The sequence below is a fragment of the Anopheles cruzii genome, chromosome 2 (assembly GCF_943734635.1).
Source record: "Anopheles cruzii chromosome 2, idAnoCruzAS_RS32_06, whole genome shotgun sequence".
Lineage (NCBI taxonomy): Eukaryota > Metazoa > Arthropoda > Insecta > Diptera > Culicidae > Anopheles > Anopheles cruzii.
In genome coordinates this window covers 34,454,833-34,472,948 of record NC_069144.1, presented here as the reverse complement: position 1 = coordinate 34,472,948, position 18,116 = coordinate 34,454,833, and the positions used below count along the sequence as shown (strand labels likewise).

Below are 18,116 nucleotides of genomic sequence, written 5' to 3'. Positions count from 1 at the left end.
CGCCTATGACGTCCACCGTACGCGCCCACCATCCGACAGATCGTGGCCAACAGTCGCCACGACGCGTCCACGTTGCTGAAGCGCGACAACGTCCCCGGCGGAGTGGCCCCGGCCGTGCACGACAACTCCTGTCTATAATTCCCCCCCACGTCCCCCTCAACACGTCCACTCCCAGAGTACATAATGTCCTTCGTCCCGTCCCCCCCACCCTCCCCCCCGATCAGCCGGTGCGTCGCTTGGCCAGCTCGCCGGCCAAACGGCGGAGCTCGAATATCATTGGAAGAGCTGTAACCTCACGGAAGCGAACCGCCATTCCGTCGTTCCGGGTGCGGTCTTGCCAAGACCGTGCCACGCGCGTGTACATAGACTAGGTATTATCGGGCTGTCACGTTGAGTTTCGGTTCCCACTTTTTTGTTTCCGTTTCGGTGATACAAGGTGTTGAATTTTTGTTATGAAGTAATCAAATTACTAGACGATAGGTCGGGCGAGGTCGGCGTTGGTCCCCCGGCCCGGTTTGCACCTCTGCAGGGCTGATGCGGGCTGAACAGGGGCCTGAACGGCCTGTCTGTAGTTAAATTCGCACTCCATAAGCGATGGAAGCGGCGACTGTAAGCGTCGAGTCAAAAAGGGGGTAAAAGGGTTATTGAAGGCTCAAAGTTTCGTTCGGCCAGCCAAAAGAGAATTGTGTAAAAAAACATAGTTTAAACACGTGGAGATACTGTAAGCCACTAAAACAACAACAAAACGAGTAATCAAATCACTAAATCAGAATGGAAACAAATCAAAAACTGTTACATAAACACTATTAATCCATGAGCTGCCGGCAAACAGACCGCTGAACAGAATGCTGGCTGCTGCGGAAGGAAGGAAGGAAGGAAGGGAGGGTAATCGGAAAAAGCTGTCCATGTTCGCAGCGTGCACTACATTCACACGCGCGCATCGTTTGAATCAACTAAATAATTAACACTTTCTTAGCAAGTTGCCGAACGAACGAACGAACGAACGACAAAGTAAGCTACGGAGCTCAGCCATAATGCCATAAATCAAACTTAAAGATCGGAAACCAAACAAGACTAACGAACGATTAACATAAACTTGAGGATTTTTTGTGAGAAAATAAAACTAGAACTAATGCGCACCAGCGCAAACACGAAGCTAACCAACCGGCGCGCGCATGGTGGTTTGTTTAGGCCAACGGAAGTTGGCACGTGGTGAGTGAGATGAACATAATAAAACACAAAGCGGCAAGAAAGGTGGCCAACAATAGGAAACACGAATGAACATACCATTACAGTGAGCAATCAGTGGGCAGCCATTAGGGGAAGTGTGTGAGCTCCTTTCGGGCCAGGGTATTCCGAAACGAACACACCCAGACACATGCCAACCAAACAAACCGCGAGTGATCGAAACTATAGAGACTAAGCTAGGATTGAGGGCATTAAATATTATAAGCTATGGAGGTGGTAAGGTAAAGCCAAAACTAACCCCCCTAAACCAACGTCATACCATGTAACTAGTAACTTACTCCCCGCCCAGACAGATCAAAGCGAAACCGAACAACCGGGACGAGCACTGAAATCAAGGACGAGTGGCCGGCACTGGCGATGTGTTTAGAGCTCTAGTGAACGGATGCGGCCGGATGAGAGCGGGATTTTATCCGGTCCTCGCCGAACCTATCTACACCCTTACAGAATCCTACATAAGAACTCATTACTCATAAAGCAACCGAAAGGGAAACGAATAAAATTGACAAACCAAACTGTTCAATAACTAAACTAGCCGGTAAGCATCAATCCGCTCCGCGATGGTATGCGCGATGAGTGGTCCTTCTTCTTCGTTACCCGACCGACGGAAACGGCAACGGCAACTTGCAACGATCACTCGCTGCTTCCCCACGGCTCGTTTCGTCTTTCGAAGCGAGATTTCTTAAAACGAAAATCTATAAAACCAGTACGATGGTGTACTGTTCCGTTAGAGAAGGTGCGGCAACTGGCGGCAACAGTGCGGCAAAGCGTGCACCCTTGGGTGACGATAGGGACGCAGCGTCACGAGCGTTTGTTGAGATCGTTTGGAAATAAAATTGAATATCATAAGAACAGTTTTGAGTTGCAGTGGACATGGAGTTCTCTGGATGAAATGGCTATTGTGTCAGCAAATGGGTTTCCACAGGAAACTGTGCTTTCTATTTCGTTCAGCGTTTCACTCATCCGAACCACAGCAGTTTGATTCCTTTCACAGTATCTATTTGTTTGTTTTACATTAATTAGACAAATTTGGGCGTAAGCTATCGTATCGATGGGTTTCATATGCGAAAGTCTGTCACTCTCATGTTACAATTACAATTATAATTACTCTCACGTGTGTGGTTTTACTTTTTCGGTCGTTTAACAGTACCTAGTCAATATCGTACTTATGCCATGTATTCATGGTCAACAGTAAAAGTAACACACTATCAAACATCACAAACGGTACTTAAGATTATAAAATAGTTTGATTACAACATGAAAGATTTAAAATTTCACTTGAACGATGTAGAAAAGTTGCAATCGAACCAGAACCAACGGTCTTTCATGAAATAGGTGTTTTTTACATCTTCCAACTGCTCAAACCATAAAAATTTAATATAGATTGGAAAGCTTATTGTGCCTTGTTTATTGTCAAAGCGAGTCAAACCCGTGCGACTCGCTTTAACAAGGCGCAGGGATAATCGTTACAAGTATATGGATTAAACGTAGAAAATGATCGCTTCTCTGAACACTTACAATTGATTGTGTATGCATCTGGAGGAAAAACTAAAGCCATTTTATACGCAGCAGCACTTCAATGCATGCCAATGCCATTGAACTCTCATGATCGATGGGACCAAGAATAAATAGCCCAATTCTTCGATAGTTCTCTTATACACAGGGCCTAGTGAAGCTGGCTAATACGTACCTATTATGGTATATTGAGTTGGCTAAAAAGAAATCAATTTTTATAAAATTGAAAACTTTATTCAACATGTTCCCGATGGTCCGATTTGCCTTTAAAGGGTCTTGGTCGTTGTTGGTGAAAAGCTCTAGCAATCTATTCAGCTTCACAATCTTCTCCTGATCCCAATTTCTCTTCACTCAGGAAATTTTGCAATGCGCTTGTAAAAGGTGATAATTGTTTGATACAAGGTCTGGACTATAAGGTGGATGCATTAAAACTTCCCAACCAAGCAACCGGACTTTCTGGTGAGTCACTATAGACATGTGTGACCTTGCGTGGTCCTGATGGAACACAACATCTCTTCTGTTGGCCAATTGTGGCCGTTTCTGGTTTATTACCAGCCTCGAACGGTCTAGTTGTTGACAGCAGAGATCTGAATTTAGTGTTTGGCCAGATGGAAGAAACTCATTATAAATTATTCCTTTGAATTCTTATCAAATAGACAGTAGCAACTTGCTTGTCGTTAGTTATTGTTTGGCCTTTGTTTGGCCTGCTTCACGAAGCTATTGCCACGATCGTTCACACCCATTTATCATCTCCATTAACCATGCGTTTAAGAAATGGGTCAATTTCATTCCGTTTGGTCAAAATTGCGCAGATGGAAATTCGATCCATCACTTTTTTTGTAGTGATTGGTGTGGCATCCAAACATCGAGCTTCTTTCTAAATCCAGCTTTACGCAAATGGCTTAAAACTGTTTGATCTTGAACTCCTGGACGATGCTACGACTACTAACATGCCGATCATCTTCGATTACGTCTGTGATTTTGTCGACATTTTGGACGACGGGTCTGCCTGTGCGAGGTGCATCTTTAACATCAAAAATGCCTGAACGGAATCAACGTAACCAAAATTGCACGTAATTAGCTGTTCCTGTATCAGCACCATAAACCATTGTTTTTAAAACGCCAACAATGGCTATGGAGTGAAGCAATAGAACAATAGCAATAGGTTTGGAGTGAGAGAAGCTGTGTCATATAGAAAGGCACGCTTTATTTTCGAGACAGATTGTCCCGGAAGGAAAACAGTGCCCTGGATATGCTCATGAATGGAAATTCGACTTCGAGGTATATACGGTTTACGAAGTCAGAACCGAATTTTCGTTCGCAAAATATATTCCATCATCATATTCATAGTATTTGATGAGGAACAGAATTTGCGAAGAGGTTCAACGCTCATAAGCGCTAGTTACAAGTTTTCCGGAAGACGTCGTTAAAATGGAATTTCAAGTCGCGATTGGCATTTCCACTGTGGAGGAGCTAAGTACCGTCGTGTAATGTGCACTTTGAGTGCTATTTAACTTGAACAGTTAGAAGGAAGTAGTTTTAAGGATGTCATTCTTTCAAAAGTTTTGTTACACGCAGGAATGGAACTGATGACCAAGTTTTCTATGATTAGACAAATTGGTTAAATGGAAGTTAGTGATCGATTCTTACCCGTATAAAGGATATTCGCGCCGTAGCCAAAATTCTCACACGGAACGGGGCTTTACGGAGTAAGGTTTCAACGGTGGGGCTTCGTGGAAATGCGAGCGACTAGATCTCCAAACCCTTTTATGACACTTTTTTGCATTACGACGCCATTTGCGCACACTCTAGTTTGTGTTTGTAAAAATGAGTTTGTCCTGTTGGAATTCGAATAATCCGAAAATGGCCCACAATCCGGGGCACCGTTCTGCAGCGAAGCACTTCGACCAGACCGAACAACAGCTGGGTTGCGCGATAGTTTGAAATTGGAAAATAAATAACTAAAAAGGGCGAACATAAAGATTATATCTTATCATGGAAGCGAAAACGTGACGTGAAACGTGAAACTGTTTGCACCGTGAGTCGCGCCGCAAAATACGTGGAAGCAACCGCAAAACAATTCAACAACAAGGGATCACGACTCCATGGCGCGGGCCACGGCAAGCAGCGGCGCGGAGAGCGTCATGTGGACACTCGTAAAACAAACGACTCGAAGCTCGAACCAAGCGACTGCAGCGTAGATTTTCTTCCCATTGTACGGCAATGGCACTACTTTATTCATTCCGGAACCGGAAATTAAGCCCCTAGACGGAAGGGGCACGGCACGAGCATCCAAATGAAAATCGCTTCCCCGTCAGACACACCTCAGCTCGCAGCGCTCGAGAAGCCCATGGGAGAATGTAAAATTGTCTATTTAAATATGAACCCGCGCATTGTGCCCCTCCAACCGAAACGATTCGGGCGAGTTATCAAAAATGTCATAATCGGATTAGGATAGCGGTGTGCGACGGCAGGGACAGCGTCCCCAATGGCTCCCGTGAGCGGAGTACTGACCAACATAGAGCGGTTGTAGGGCATCCGGCTACCGGTTGGGTGTGGTAAGGCGAAACCGCAGCGAGAATTAGGCATTTTATTTTCCGGATACTCGCGACAGTTTCTAAGCCAATCCCGTCCTTACGAGGAACAAGCACTGTGTCCTTCTAGCTCTGCCACTTTGGCACCCTTCACCCAGAGATAAGGGCCTCGGTAGCATAAGATCGTTGGAAAAAAGATGTTTATTAGAAGTTCAACCGCGGACGAGATTCTTCTGTTGCCTTCTGTAACAATGTATTTTTATGGCCGTTGTTGTTGGTCTCGCGTCGCCCCGCAACGGCACGGTATAAGAAGACTTTGCAGGCTGATTCGTTGTCCGTCATTATCATGACATGTCCAGCCAACCGGAGCCTAACGAGGCGTATACACTGCACGACAGTAACGTCGACGTACACTACGCACATTCAGGGATAACTAGCTGGTGACGGTTATGTCACCATGATTTTTTTCTTGTTTTCGCGTATCTGTAGACCGAGATTATCCGCAATTTGGTCGATTCGTATGTAAATCTGAGCTACAGGGTGAGCCGATAAAACTGCAACAAAGTAAAACGCTTTTTTTCATTTTTGATTCAATTTTACTGAATGAAAGCAAAAAATGTCGGAAATTTCATAAAATTTTAGAACAAATTAGGTTTGTTCGAATTGGACAGCTTTGGCACGAATTATGGCCTTCAAACGGCCAATGAAACCGTCACACGCTGCCCGCAAGTGGCTCTGCGGTGTTTTGTCCCATTCTCGGCGAAGCGTTTGCTTGAGGTGATCAAAAGTTTGGTATTTTTTAGTTCAAACCTTGCTTTCTAAAATACCCCAGGCACAATAGTCCAACGGATTGGCATCCGGAGATTTTGGTGGCCATTGTGTGGTGGAAATGAAGCGAGGAACCTCATTTTTTAACCATTCTTTGGTGGCGCGTGCTGAGTGCGAAGGTGCTGAGTCCTGTTGGAATGTCCAAGGTCTGCGGTCAAAATGTTTGCGTGCCCAAGGCTTCAATGCATTCTCCAGAATATTTCGCGATAATATTCGGCATTTATTTTGACGCCACGGTCAATTAATACGAACGGAGAACGACCATCGGCCGTTATGGAGGCCCATACCATCACTATGGCCGGCGCTTGAGTTCTGGTGGCCAACCGAAGGTGTAAATTTTCAGTTGACATCTCTGGCAAGTAAACACGATAATTTAGTTTGTTTAGAAACTGCTGGATAACGAATGGTTTCTCATCGGAGAAAACCAAATTCGGCAGTTCACCACTTGCGGCCAAGCGAAGCAAGTCTTTGGCTCTTTCGAGTCTAACTTTTTTTTGTGCATCGGTAAGATCTTGCACTTTTTGGAACTTCAATGGCTTTATTTCAAGCTCATTTTGCAATATTTGCCGATTGGCATACTGCGATATGTTCAGCGCACGAGCCATTTTTCGGCCACTGCGACACAGATTTCGCTTCTTCACTTTTCGAACCATTTCTGGTGATGTTGCTGTTTTTTTTTCGTCCACTTCCTTGATGTCAGGCTACGCCACCAGTATGACTGTAACGAGCGATGGTACGAGGCACAAAAGATTTATTAACATTTAAATGCTGGAGGGCTCTAAAGATAGCCACTTGTGGTTTTCCAGCCAAATATAATGAAATCATACTGGTACGGTTGAGTTCCATCACGAATAACTTTTTTTTTTTAAATTCCCACCAAAATGCTTTTGCACGCTTATAAACAATAAAATGAACTGTCACTGGAATTAATCTGACAGCTGTCAGACGAGAGGTTTAGAAATGACAGCAGTCTGAAGTTTGTTGCAGTTTTTTCGGCTCACCCTGTATATCAGAGCGCCTGCGGCCTATAATGTCTGTATCAGCAGCAAAGGCAATGATCTGGCTGATTTTTTTATTAAATGGTCCCTGAGGTCTCTACTCCAGTGTGTGCGATCCATCGGTCAATAGTAAAGATCCATCTCTTCCTTCTCGATTCATATCTATTCAGAAACTCATTATCATTATTGAGAACCGAAACGCGAGTTGCTCCGAAGTAGGGGCCCACGAAAGTTTGTTTTGGCCCGGATAATGGAATCGACGCCAATCGAGGCGTCCGTGTACCTGTGCTACCGTTGTACTACAGATAGCGCCCAAGACACAACCAAGTGTGAGGCAGATGTGAGTCAAACACGCACTACAACCGGGGGACCCGTAAATCATTTCGTGTCTCTCGCCTCTGACGACGACAGGCCAGGATATCCGGGGCAACCTTCTCGTGGGCCCGCTCCGCTGTATCGTATCCTACCGATCTCGGACGGGCCGAGCAATTACTGACGCCAGCTGGCGGCGCGGCGCAAAAGATTGTCGTCCGTGAGCGGTGGGCTTTGGTTTTTGTCTTCCCCGTTTCTGGCCCTCTTGATTGTTGCGCGTGCAACATATGGCGTCCAGCAGGCTGGCGGTGTAATACTGTGGAAAGTGATTGACCGTTGACCTCGTATCCGAGGTGCGTGTTCGTCATGTTACTTCGCCAGCGTTTGTCTCAAAAAGCCGGCCCCACGTAGCCTCCTTGCGAGGACAACAAAGAGTGGGTTGGTTTGGGCATCGTTAACGTTGATGAGCTCACCGCACCAGAATGGGGCAAGCTTTCTTGGCCGCACGGGCAAGCAGTTTATACAAATGACCGAGAATGCGTGAGACGAACGATATTTGGACAATCAAAGCACTGGCACCGGGGGTCGGGTCGGATAAGGTCAGCCACAGGGATATGTTTCGGCGTCGTCCGGCCGGCGTCCGGTTGTCCTTCTGGCACACACACCTTTGGCACACGCTCGCCCCGACACCAAAGCACCCGAAAGCAATTATAACATCTGCGCCTAGTCGATCCTGTGGGTCCTTGGCAACAAAAAAAAAACACAAAGTAAAATGGCGTCGCAAATCTGCCGCCTAGCTCTAAGGGTTTTGTATTTGATCCATCATCTCGGCGGTGCTCGCTGAAATAAGACGCACCCATAAATGAACACTCTCTCCAGGCTCACAGGTCCTTCGAGCTGTGCGGGCCCTACGCGTTTCGGCCACTTTCTTTCGATCGCCTCCGTCTTTGTTGAAGTTCGCAAACAAAACTAAACGAAAAAGCTTCGCCGCCAGACCGAGCAGCCGCGGAAAGCGGGCGAGATACAGTGCGAGGGAGAGAGCAAGACAGAGAGAGAGAGAAAGAGAGAGAGAGAGAGAGAACGGAACCATTTCTTAAATTGAGGCCGACCCCTCGTCGGTTCCTCCATGATGGATTGTCTCCGGCGGTTTGATAAATTGGGTTTTTAGCTGCGGAGATGATTTGGATTTCTTCACCAAATTTTCATTCCCCCTCCCAAGGCCGGCCCAAGCTGCGTCTCGGTAGGCCTGGCTTGGCCTCCCCCCATCGGCTTCGGTTGACTCAGTGTTCATCATCGTTTGCGTCGAATAATAACACGGGCACAAATCATCGGGCTGGATGTACATAATCGCCATGAATCGGCTGTCGATGGTAATTACCGGGCCGGGAAGCGCACACCATCAGGGGCTACAGTTAAGCAATCAGCACACATCCGACGTGCGTTCTGGAAATGAAATTTCGAAACGTCAACACGCGTTGTCTTGCATTGGATTGTATGGGACACTTCACACCGCCAACGGCGTCAAGTTACTCCGTCGAAAGTAAAATTTATAAAATAGACAGCCTTGGGTTGGCAAATTTGTCAAGGTTCGTATAGTTGGAGGTGTGGTGGTTGGGGCGAAATATTTCGGGTTGTTTTGTTTTTTGACAGATTATGTGTGTTTATATTTGCAAGTTCAAAATCCATTGAGTTTTGATGCGAGAATTAAAACAGTTTTCTGATGAATTTGTGTTTGAATTACAAGTAATAATTAAGTTAAAATTGCTTGTGATACAAAAAACCTCAATTGAGTAGTCTTCGATTAGTTTTAAAATACACAAGGTGTCTCAATGTTTTCGTCCAAACGAAAAGGGCGAAAGGACGTTTCCAAATTCGGCACTTTGGTGAGAAGGCGTCGGTCCCAAATTTGGTCGATCCCAACTTTCAGCTCGCTGTCTGAAGACTGCTTTACTCTCACGATCGTGACGGATCGTGACAGGTCGCGGCCGAAGAAACCATTTTCTCGAGCTGCGTTGATGGCGATGACGTGTGGTTCGCTTTTGCACGCCCTCGGCCACGGTGTAATTTCCATAATTTAATTTCCCTGACGGATGTTTCCGATTCAACTGCCACCCTGCCTTTCGATTCTTTTGCATTTGATTGCGGAATGAAGAAGAAACAATTTCGCCCCGGTTCGCAGCGCTCGTTTGGAGGTCAATGGTTTATGGTTTACCCTTTTTGTTGCTCGGGCGGACTTGAAACCCGATAAGATCGAACCTCGGGAGCGGCTAATTGAGCGGTTGAGCGTTAATTACTGATCCTTTCGAGTTCCGAGCATTTCCGATTTGTCCCACTTGCGCGTGCTGCGTTTCCCGAGAAGCGGTTCCCGGGAGCGCTTAATTAGTGTTAATCAAATTAACTCATTTAATGCTTAAGCGATTCGCCCACCGCGGATCCTTTATTTTAATCAATTCAATTTTTTCCCTTAGTGTGTAATTTCATTAACAGAATTTACGAAATTTGCCGGACCTGGGGACCCCCGGACCATCGGGATAAATTTCCGGCTTAGCTTGGTTGAAAAGCGGGGCATTTTACAGAGTGAAGCGAGTAACGAAAGCGTTCAAAACGGCGCTGACGTCGACAAAGTTGCAGGTTGGTCCCCGGGCGAGCGATTGATGTGAATTGATGAGATGTGAATTCCTTTTCGCGGAATTGAAAAGCGAACCGCCGGCAGGTACGCTGCGAAGGCTCCCGCCTGCGAACACTGCAGAAAGACGTCACGCGCGGGAGTCTCGAAAGTCGTCGAAGTGGATCCCAAAACGGGCGCTACATCTTCGCAATTAACTTTTGGCCCCGTTCCAAATCGCTCACAAAAAGCGGTGCTTTAATTGAGGGTGCTTGGCGCTGAACACTGGGCGGGGTGGGCGACCCTTACTGTGGGCGAATGCAAATGTAGTGTCGAAGTGTCGGCTCCAGAGCCGCCGCCGTCGTCCTGGAGGAGGGCGTCCCCGACAAAAGTTTCGGCTTTTTCACGGAGGCACAAAAATGGCTCAGAAACGGATGGATACAATCTCGGAGGCTTGCCGGCAGATTGGTAACATCTGCTCGGCGCAGGTTCAGCTCTCGCACACCCCGGAGACTTGCGAGTACTTCATGCTTTTTACTTCAAAAAGTGAGCGGTCGACAGCGATCGTTGCCGGTGCCCTGAACGGTCTTGTGGGTCATTCACTTGAAGTGTTGCAAAATTGTTGCTTTTTGACAAACTATTTTGTCCACCGAATAACTGACTCACCCATAATTAGTTACATTACACATTACATTACATCGCCAGCGGAAAAAAGGTCCATAAAGAGTCAGAGGATACTGGCTGGATGGAGCTGTAGTGGGCACTGCGTCGCTCCTGCGTATTGCTTATCGGTTAAAGAGTGTCAGTTTGTTGCACGTTGCATGAGGCCATAGTTTTTCGCCCCTTTTGGGTATCAACCACTCATCTCTGGTGCGGACACTTTGTCGCACCGATGCAGAGGTTGTAAAATTTATTGACATCGATCATCGACTCTTCAGAACGCTGCCGGCCGAAACGCCCTATGACAGCAACAGAATGATTTGAGCGTAAGTGCTTGAGACAGCAATCAACTGAAAGGCTCAGTAAGTAAAGATGACATAACCGAGCGAATGGGTAAGGTTGTGAGTCCTTCTATATTTTTGTTTAAATTGGCGTAAGCTTTCGTTTATTTCATTATATTTTCTTATACTACTATTTTACACTTTATTATTCAGTATGGTCTCCCCCGGAACTACACTTGTTCCAACGAGACTTCAATTTATGAATTCTATCCCAGAAGTGAGAATTTGGATTGGCTTCAAAATACGCTTCCACAGCTGTTATGACCTCATCATTTGATGAAAAATGCTTTCCACGCATGATTTTTTTAAGGTCTGGACACAGATGGACCAGGGGATTACGAATTTTTTTCTTCAGCTGGTCTAAGTTACAATAGTATTAAGGCTACAATAATATTAGGTTAGGTTACAATAATATTTAGAATTTATTGTTTTACCAGTTTGCAAGGATTCCGTTAAAAACATTTCAGTCGCATCCCAAAAAACTGATGCTTAGACCTTCTTGGACGATTTCAGTACACGAACTAGTTTCGTACCCGAAGAACCAGGTTCGCATCACTTCTTAGCTTTTTGTTTTGATTCAGGATCATAGCGATAGACCCAAGTTTTATTCATAGTGATGATTCAATGCAAAAAATCCGCTTTATCCTTTCGAAAATGCTCTAAATGTCACCGAGCAAGTTGAGCATTCAAAAGCGTTTTTGTTTTATTTTCAGGGAATGCGGCACCCATTGTGCACAGAGCTTTCTCAAACCCAATACTTCGTCAAAATAATGATTATACTGCTCAATGAGATACCTAGGCCTTGTACTAAATCTCTTTAGGTCACTCGTCGGTTGTCCAATATGATATCCTGTATTTTTTCTTCTACTAGGTTGTTTACTAAGTTTTGCGGGTCGATATCAGAGGGCGCTGCTACGAGCCTGATTTTTTTTGCTTATATTGGTACACTCTTCAAATGAACGTATGTGAGTTTTCATTTCATTTGGTCACTTAGTTTTTTTTACAAGCCATTTAGTATCGACATGTCACAGTATTTTTCACAATGGAAAAAAACAAAGTATCGTGCAGTGATTGAATTTTTATTTTTGAAAGATTTTAAAGCATAGGAAAATTATCAATGAATATTGAAAGTGTATAAGGACTCTTCGCCTTCAATTAGGTGATTAAAAGAGGGTTTCTGAGTTTAAACATGGTCGTAGTATTCTTTAAGACGATCCATGTCAAAAACGTCAAAAACAGACACAACATCGGAAATTGTAAAACAATACAGGATATCGTTTTCGAAAATCGTCCAATCATTGATAGAAATTAAGTACAAGACCTAGCCAACTCATTGAACAGTATAACTAATATTTTGACTAAAGTTTTGAGTTCGAGAAAGCTGTTTGCAAATTGGGTGCCGCATTTGCTACAAACGCATTCGAATGCATCTTTCTTGACAACATTTAAAGCGTTTTCGATTGGATAAAGTGGATCTTGTGCATTGAATCATCACTAGGGATAAGACTTGGGTCTATCACCATGATCCTGAATCAAAACAAGTGGTTAAGGAGTGGTGTGAACCTTTTTCTTCAGTTCCGAAACGACTTCATCCAGAAATTGCCTGAAAAGATGTTAGCATCAGTTTTGTGGGATGCGAATGGAATTTTGCTAACGGATTACTTGCAAAAACAATAAACTGATATTGATAAAACAATAAATTTTGATTATTTTTGTAACATTTTAGAGCAACTGAAAGCGAAAATTCGTGATAAAAGACCCAGTTTGAAGAAGAAAACCGTCCTCTTTCATCAGGGCAATGCACCGTGTCACAAGAGCAATTTGAAAATGGCAAAAATCCATGAATTAAAGTTCGAATTGTTGGAGTATCCACCGTATTCACTAGATTTGGCCCCTAGCGACTTCCATCTGTTTTCAAACCTAAAAAAATCGTGCGCGAAAAGCGTTTTTCATCAAATGATGACGTCATAACAGCTGTAAAAACAATACTGTTACATGTCGATACTAAATGGCTTGTAAAAAAAAAATAAATGACTGACTGTAATGAAACTTCACATACGTTCATTTGAAGGGTGTACCAATATAAGCAAAAAAAATCAGGCTCGTAGCAGCGTCCTCTAGTATCGACCCGCAAAACTTAGTAAACAACCTAGTATTTACAGGTGTTGTTGCTTTTTTACCCCCCGTCCACACTTACAGCAAATGGGGAAAAATGTATGTAGGCCCAGCCAAATTCACTCATTTTTGTTGGACATCCGTGAGCTACTTTGAGTTGCCGTTGAGTTCCTCTTGCTAATCGGTTATTTGTACCGATTCGGGTTGAGAGGCCATATTTTTCAATTTGACAGTTGGTACGGGCAAATTTTTTCGCTGTCCAAATTTTTGGACAGCATTTCGAGAGCGGATCAGAATATGACAAAGATGGCAATAGAAAGAGAAGGAAAACATCATTTGTTATTATTTGTAAACGTAGTTTAGGGTCAACTGTTGTTTACGTTGATTGCAAGTTTGTGAATTTGAGAAATAAGTGCAAATTGTCCTCGGGAAAGGTATGTGCGAAATGCGGAAAATAATTTGAAGAACAATTTGGTGAACAAGAAAAAGTCGTTGATCATGTTATCCGCAGAAAAGAATGGCGAACCATAACGGAATTGTTGAGGAACCACTGCCCAGCTATAGCTACCAATGGAAGCGGTGCGCCAAAAATCTGTTGCGGTCATTCGGGTGAAATTCCGGAACCCTATTCCATCGTTCAGCTGGTCGATTAAATGTAATCCGTGGTGTGAAGCCTCCGCGAAGAGCTCTCGCGTCCAACAACGTCGTGATACACGCTCAGCATCCAAATACTGAGCGTATGCAACAAGCACAGACGCACCAACCAAACACATTTTTCGCGATTTAGATTTGTTTTTATTATTTTTAAAAGACATTTTAATATTCGAAGAAGCCTATTCGGTGCAAAACTGCAATTGGCAACAGAATGAAATGGTGAACTGCCAAATTAAAAACATAAACAAACGAACTGTCATTTCACTCACTGGAGCTCACAGATTTGACGTCTAGAAATTGCTAGTGTGACAGCAAAAAGTTGTCCCAACTTGCTGCAAGTGTGGACGTAGGGTTAGACGTCTTTGACGTGGACATTGGTTCATAAATTTCCTTTGCCTTCAAACCTTCCAAAAAGAAAAATTCAATCTCTGCATATTTGATTTTTCTATTGTTAAAAAGTACTGTGATTGTTGTTGAAGCTTGAAGCTTATTGAACAACCTAGTAGTTGTTCCATTTTACACTTTTCCTTTCGAGGTTTTGCTATCATGTGAAAAGTTTTCGACTGACCGAATGCTGAGTGCTCTTCTCTTAGTGGACGAACGGGAGTAGAAGTAATTGAGCGTAAACATTAAACCACTTGAACAGAATCGCATCCGTTTACTAATAGGAACAACCCTTTTGACGGTGGTTTCTTCTTGATAACGGAATAGTGGAAAACTGAAAGCATATGATAACGGGTACAACGACAACTTCTCAGACAAACGAGTTTCGGCTTTAGTACAACACATAGGAACATTCCTTGATCATTTGAAACCCAAAGATGTCAACGGAGGAAAACAATATCTAAAAGCGAGGGCGCCAATACGTTTGATAATGACAGAAACCCGACGGACACAGATTTTACAACAGTACGTCACGTGAAACGAGTCATGACGGTTTTGCCATTTTCAAAAAATTTTACAGTTTTTTCCCATCACTATGTAAGACCTTTCGGCTATTTGCGGGATAAAAAATCGACAATGAGAATTGGCAACTATACAAACCGATCCGGCGTCACTTGGTGATGTTCGCGAAGGCCTACATTCCCTCCGTTCCGTTCAGCAATCGCCAACGGCCAACCTTCATAAAATTACTTCCGCCTGTTGCCGACAGACAAGAAGCGGCTAGTCGGTCGGTTACGCAAGCGGGTGGATAATTCGTGGAAGAATGAAACATTAAAAAGAGTCGCTCCGCAAAACGGCAGCAAAACGGGGAGCAGCTCTCACCTACGGAGCACTTGCTTGGAATCCAGCCGAATGTTGTTAATTTACTACATCACCTTGCGTAGTTCAACAGCGACGACCTCGAAGGACACACGGTTCGAGACCGAGGCCCGGCTCCGGTTTGTTTGACGGGCACTGAGACGTCAACGGACGGACGTCGACGGCAAGGCAAGTCGGAAACCAAATTAAATCTTTTTAAAATCGAGACCTGCATAATAACCCCTACCCGCAGTACGCAGCATCCTCACAGCACGGCTCCAGGAACCGCTCGGGTTCGAGTTCTGAGGGAGCGGGATCATAGAAATCATCGCCCCCAGTTGGCGAACGCCCACACTCGACTCCGGCGATCATCATGCGGCGAGGTCCGCTCCTCCTGACCTCCTTCCCGTCGACGACCCGAAGACGGCTTCCCTTTGTGCTTCTTTCAACATTATCCTCACCCGGTCGGTCCACCCGTCCGTCCGTTTGGCACCACATTTTATTTGGCGCTACGCCACGGCCCTTCGCCGCTTCCAACTTTCCACGGGCACTTAATATGCTGAGTCCTGATGTGGGCTGCTTCTGCTGTCCTCGATCTCGGTTCGCAGCTCCGTTCGGTTTTGTCGCTTTTCTTCTGGTCCTTTTATGCTGGGGCCTCTCTTTTCATTTGGATAGCAAAATTATCATCATCACCTTGGAACGCTTTCTTCGCTTCGTCCGCCGGGTGGCGGGTTCGAGGAATGGAATGCTTGCCGGCTCGGCTCCGGCCGGGTCAGGTCAGTTGCTCAATTTCATTGGTATCTTCCATTCGCTCATCTGGGATCCAGCTGGGCCGGGAAATGGGTTTCAGACATCCGTGGCCCGCCCGTGGTTCGGCCTCCCGTGAATCGCCTTATCGTGGAAGCGTGTGGTTTGGTCAGTCCCGCTCACGCAGCCACGCCAACCGGGCTTGCCGGGGTCCGGAGGAAGCGGTTCGGAGGGTCGCCTCCGGCTTCCTCCGTCCCGCCGTGCCCTAGTCGATGCTGGGAAATAATCCGCCACCCGGAGGCCCGGAACGCTCCGGAGGTGTCGGGTGGCGCACTAAGCATCTGAATATATTCATGTCGGGCAAGGCTCTGACCCTTGTAAGCCACCGCTGTGTCGACTATTTTCCCAGTGCCACGCCACGGGCCGTGGGCTGCCTGCTGCGTCGACACGATGTTCAGAGCCAGGACCTGCCAGTACCGCGTGCGTCCCGGGCCGTTGCGTTTCCAGCTGCTCTCGGTCCGGCCGCCACGTGGCGCGGCTACGGGCGCTTCAGTAGATACAGTAATTATTAATAACTGGCATTAATTATTAATGCTCGCATATGAGTACGCAATGCGTGGCCCCTAGCCCTGGCGGCGCTATCTTCGGTAGCGTGCCGGGATCTGAGGCCGAGAGCTGGGGCCGGAACCGCGCCCGGTCCCGGACTGGCGATGGACCGGCGGCCCTTCGGGTTGGGAGTGGAAAAAAGGATTTTAATTTTGCCCAAACATTCCGCTTCTTTTGAAGTCCAGCGGTGTCCCTTTTCGGAAGATCGATTTCTACTTTTATGCTCAAAGCACTGATTCAATTTGATTCGAACATACCGACGCCTCGAACACGCCGAGCACCGCCGAGGGCACCCTGTGAGTGATGGATATTAAAAATTCCTTGAAACCCACCCGTCGTCACGGCTTAAGTCCGTCCGTCCCGCAACACGGATGTGGGTGATGCGATTTCCGTTGAAAATACCGTACCCGGTGCCGAGATAGTGGGTCCGAGTCCGGCGGCCACTCTGCTAACCGGGTTGTGTGAATTATGTTGAAACAGCCCCCCCGAACTCGGTTAGCATATTTCACGCCTGATCAGACGTAGACATCTCAGATTGAGCCTGGCCCGGCCTGGTCTGGCCTGGGCCCACCCAGGCGAATGCGGAATGCGGATATGAAAATTCGGTCGAAATTTCACACTACTTTGTGTAATCAGGTCCAGCCCGGGCGCACTATGCTACGAGCAAAAGATGAAAGGCGGAAATTTATCAACCCGGACCAACCAGCGGGACTCTGAAAGCCTGATACAGTTTTGCTCGTAATTAGGATCCCCGGGTGAGCGAGTTGCACCGTGTTCCGACGATCTGACTAATAGGCGGGTTTCGGCTTGCCGCAGAAGAGATTAGCGAGAATACAAATCAATGATGAGACCCAGCGTAAGGAAATGGCCAGACTCCAGTTCGATGCACTAGACATTTTGTCTGAAGAAATAAAAGTAAACCGTGCTGATACGAACATTTGTGCCTTTTTTCATCAACTTCATTTTGTTTGACAAATCCATCTTAATTTACAGGGTGCGCCACCTAGCTTTCTTTTTATCATTTTGTTATTTAAAAAACGGTGTAGAAATCTTGTAATTTCCTAATATTTATATTTGTGATCGGGAGATAAAAAATTGCATGTCCGGATTCGTTGAGAGTCACCAATAAACTACTTTGAATAATCTTCGATTGCACGGAGAATGCACGGTCAATGAATACTTGATATTATTTTTTAACGCTGCTCGACGAAGCTGCTCGACCGTGCTGCTCGATCGACTATTTGATATTCTTATGACGAGGTCGCTACAGCGGCTTAATATTTTTCGAGGATTGAACATTTATTTACAAGGTTGATTCATCAGAGTTTTGTATACAATACAATTTTGGTTGCAAAAAATTGGGAAATATGAAAAACTTATTGCGAAAGAGGTAGGTCGTCAACTCAAACGGTACGATATTTGGAAAGCTCATTTCGTTTTAGCTTATTTCCACCTCGATTGCTTTGTTAATAAGCAGAATTGTCATTTTTGGTGTTCGGAACATGTCGTGCAAGAGAAACTAATGTACCTAAAACGAGTGACTATTGGCCGCCGTATGAATGAATGAAGAAGAAGCCTCTGTAACCGTCGATGGCGTATGCTACCGAGCAATGTTGGCTGATTGGTTGTTCGGCGAAATTGAAGCTGAAAATTTTGTCGACATTTGGTTTCAACAGGATGGCGCTACGCGTTTAGCGTTCTTTTATAAACTAAT

At 45.5% G+C, this 18,116-nt stretch overlaps 1 protein-coding gene across 1 annotated transcript in view; it reads left to right on the top strand.

Annotated features, from left to right (window-relative positions):
• The window catches only part of LOC128278931 (glutamate receptor 1), a 77,850-nt gene extending 77,712 nt beyond the window's left edge, over positions 1-138 (top strand). The window contains exon 10 of the mRNA XM_053017654.1: positions 40-138. Within this exon, the coding sequence (XP_052873614.1) occupies positions 40-138 (99 nt within the window). The remainder of the gene's footprint in view (positions 1-39) is intronic.
• The last annotated feature ends 17,978 nt before the right edge of the window (positions 139-18,116 follow it).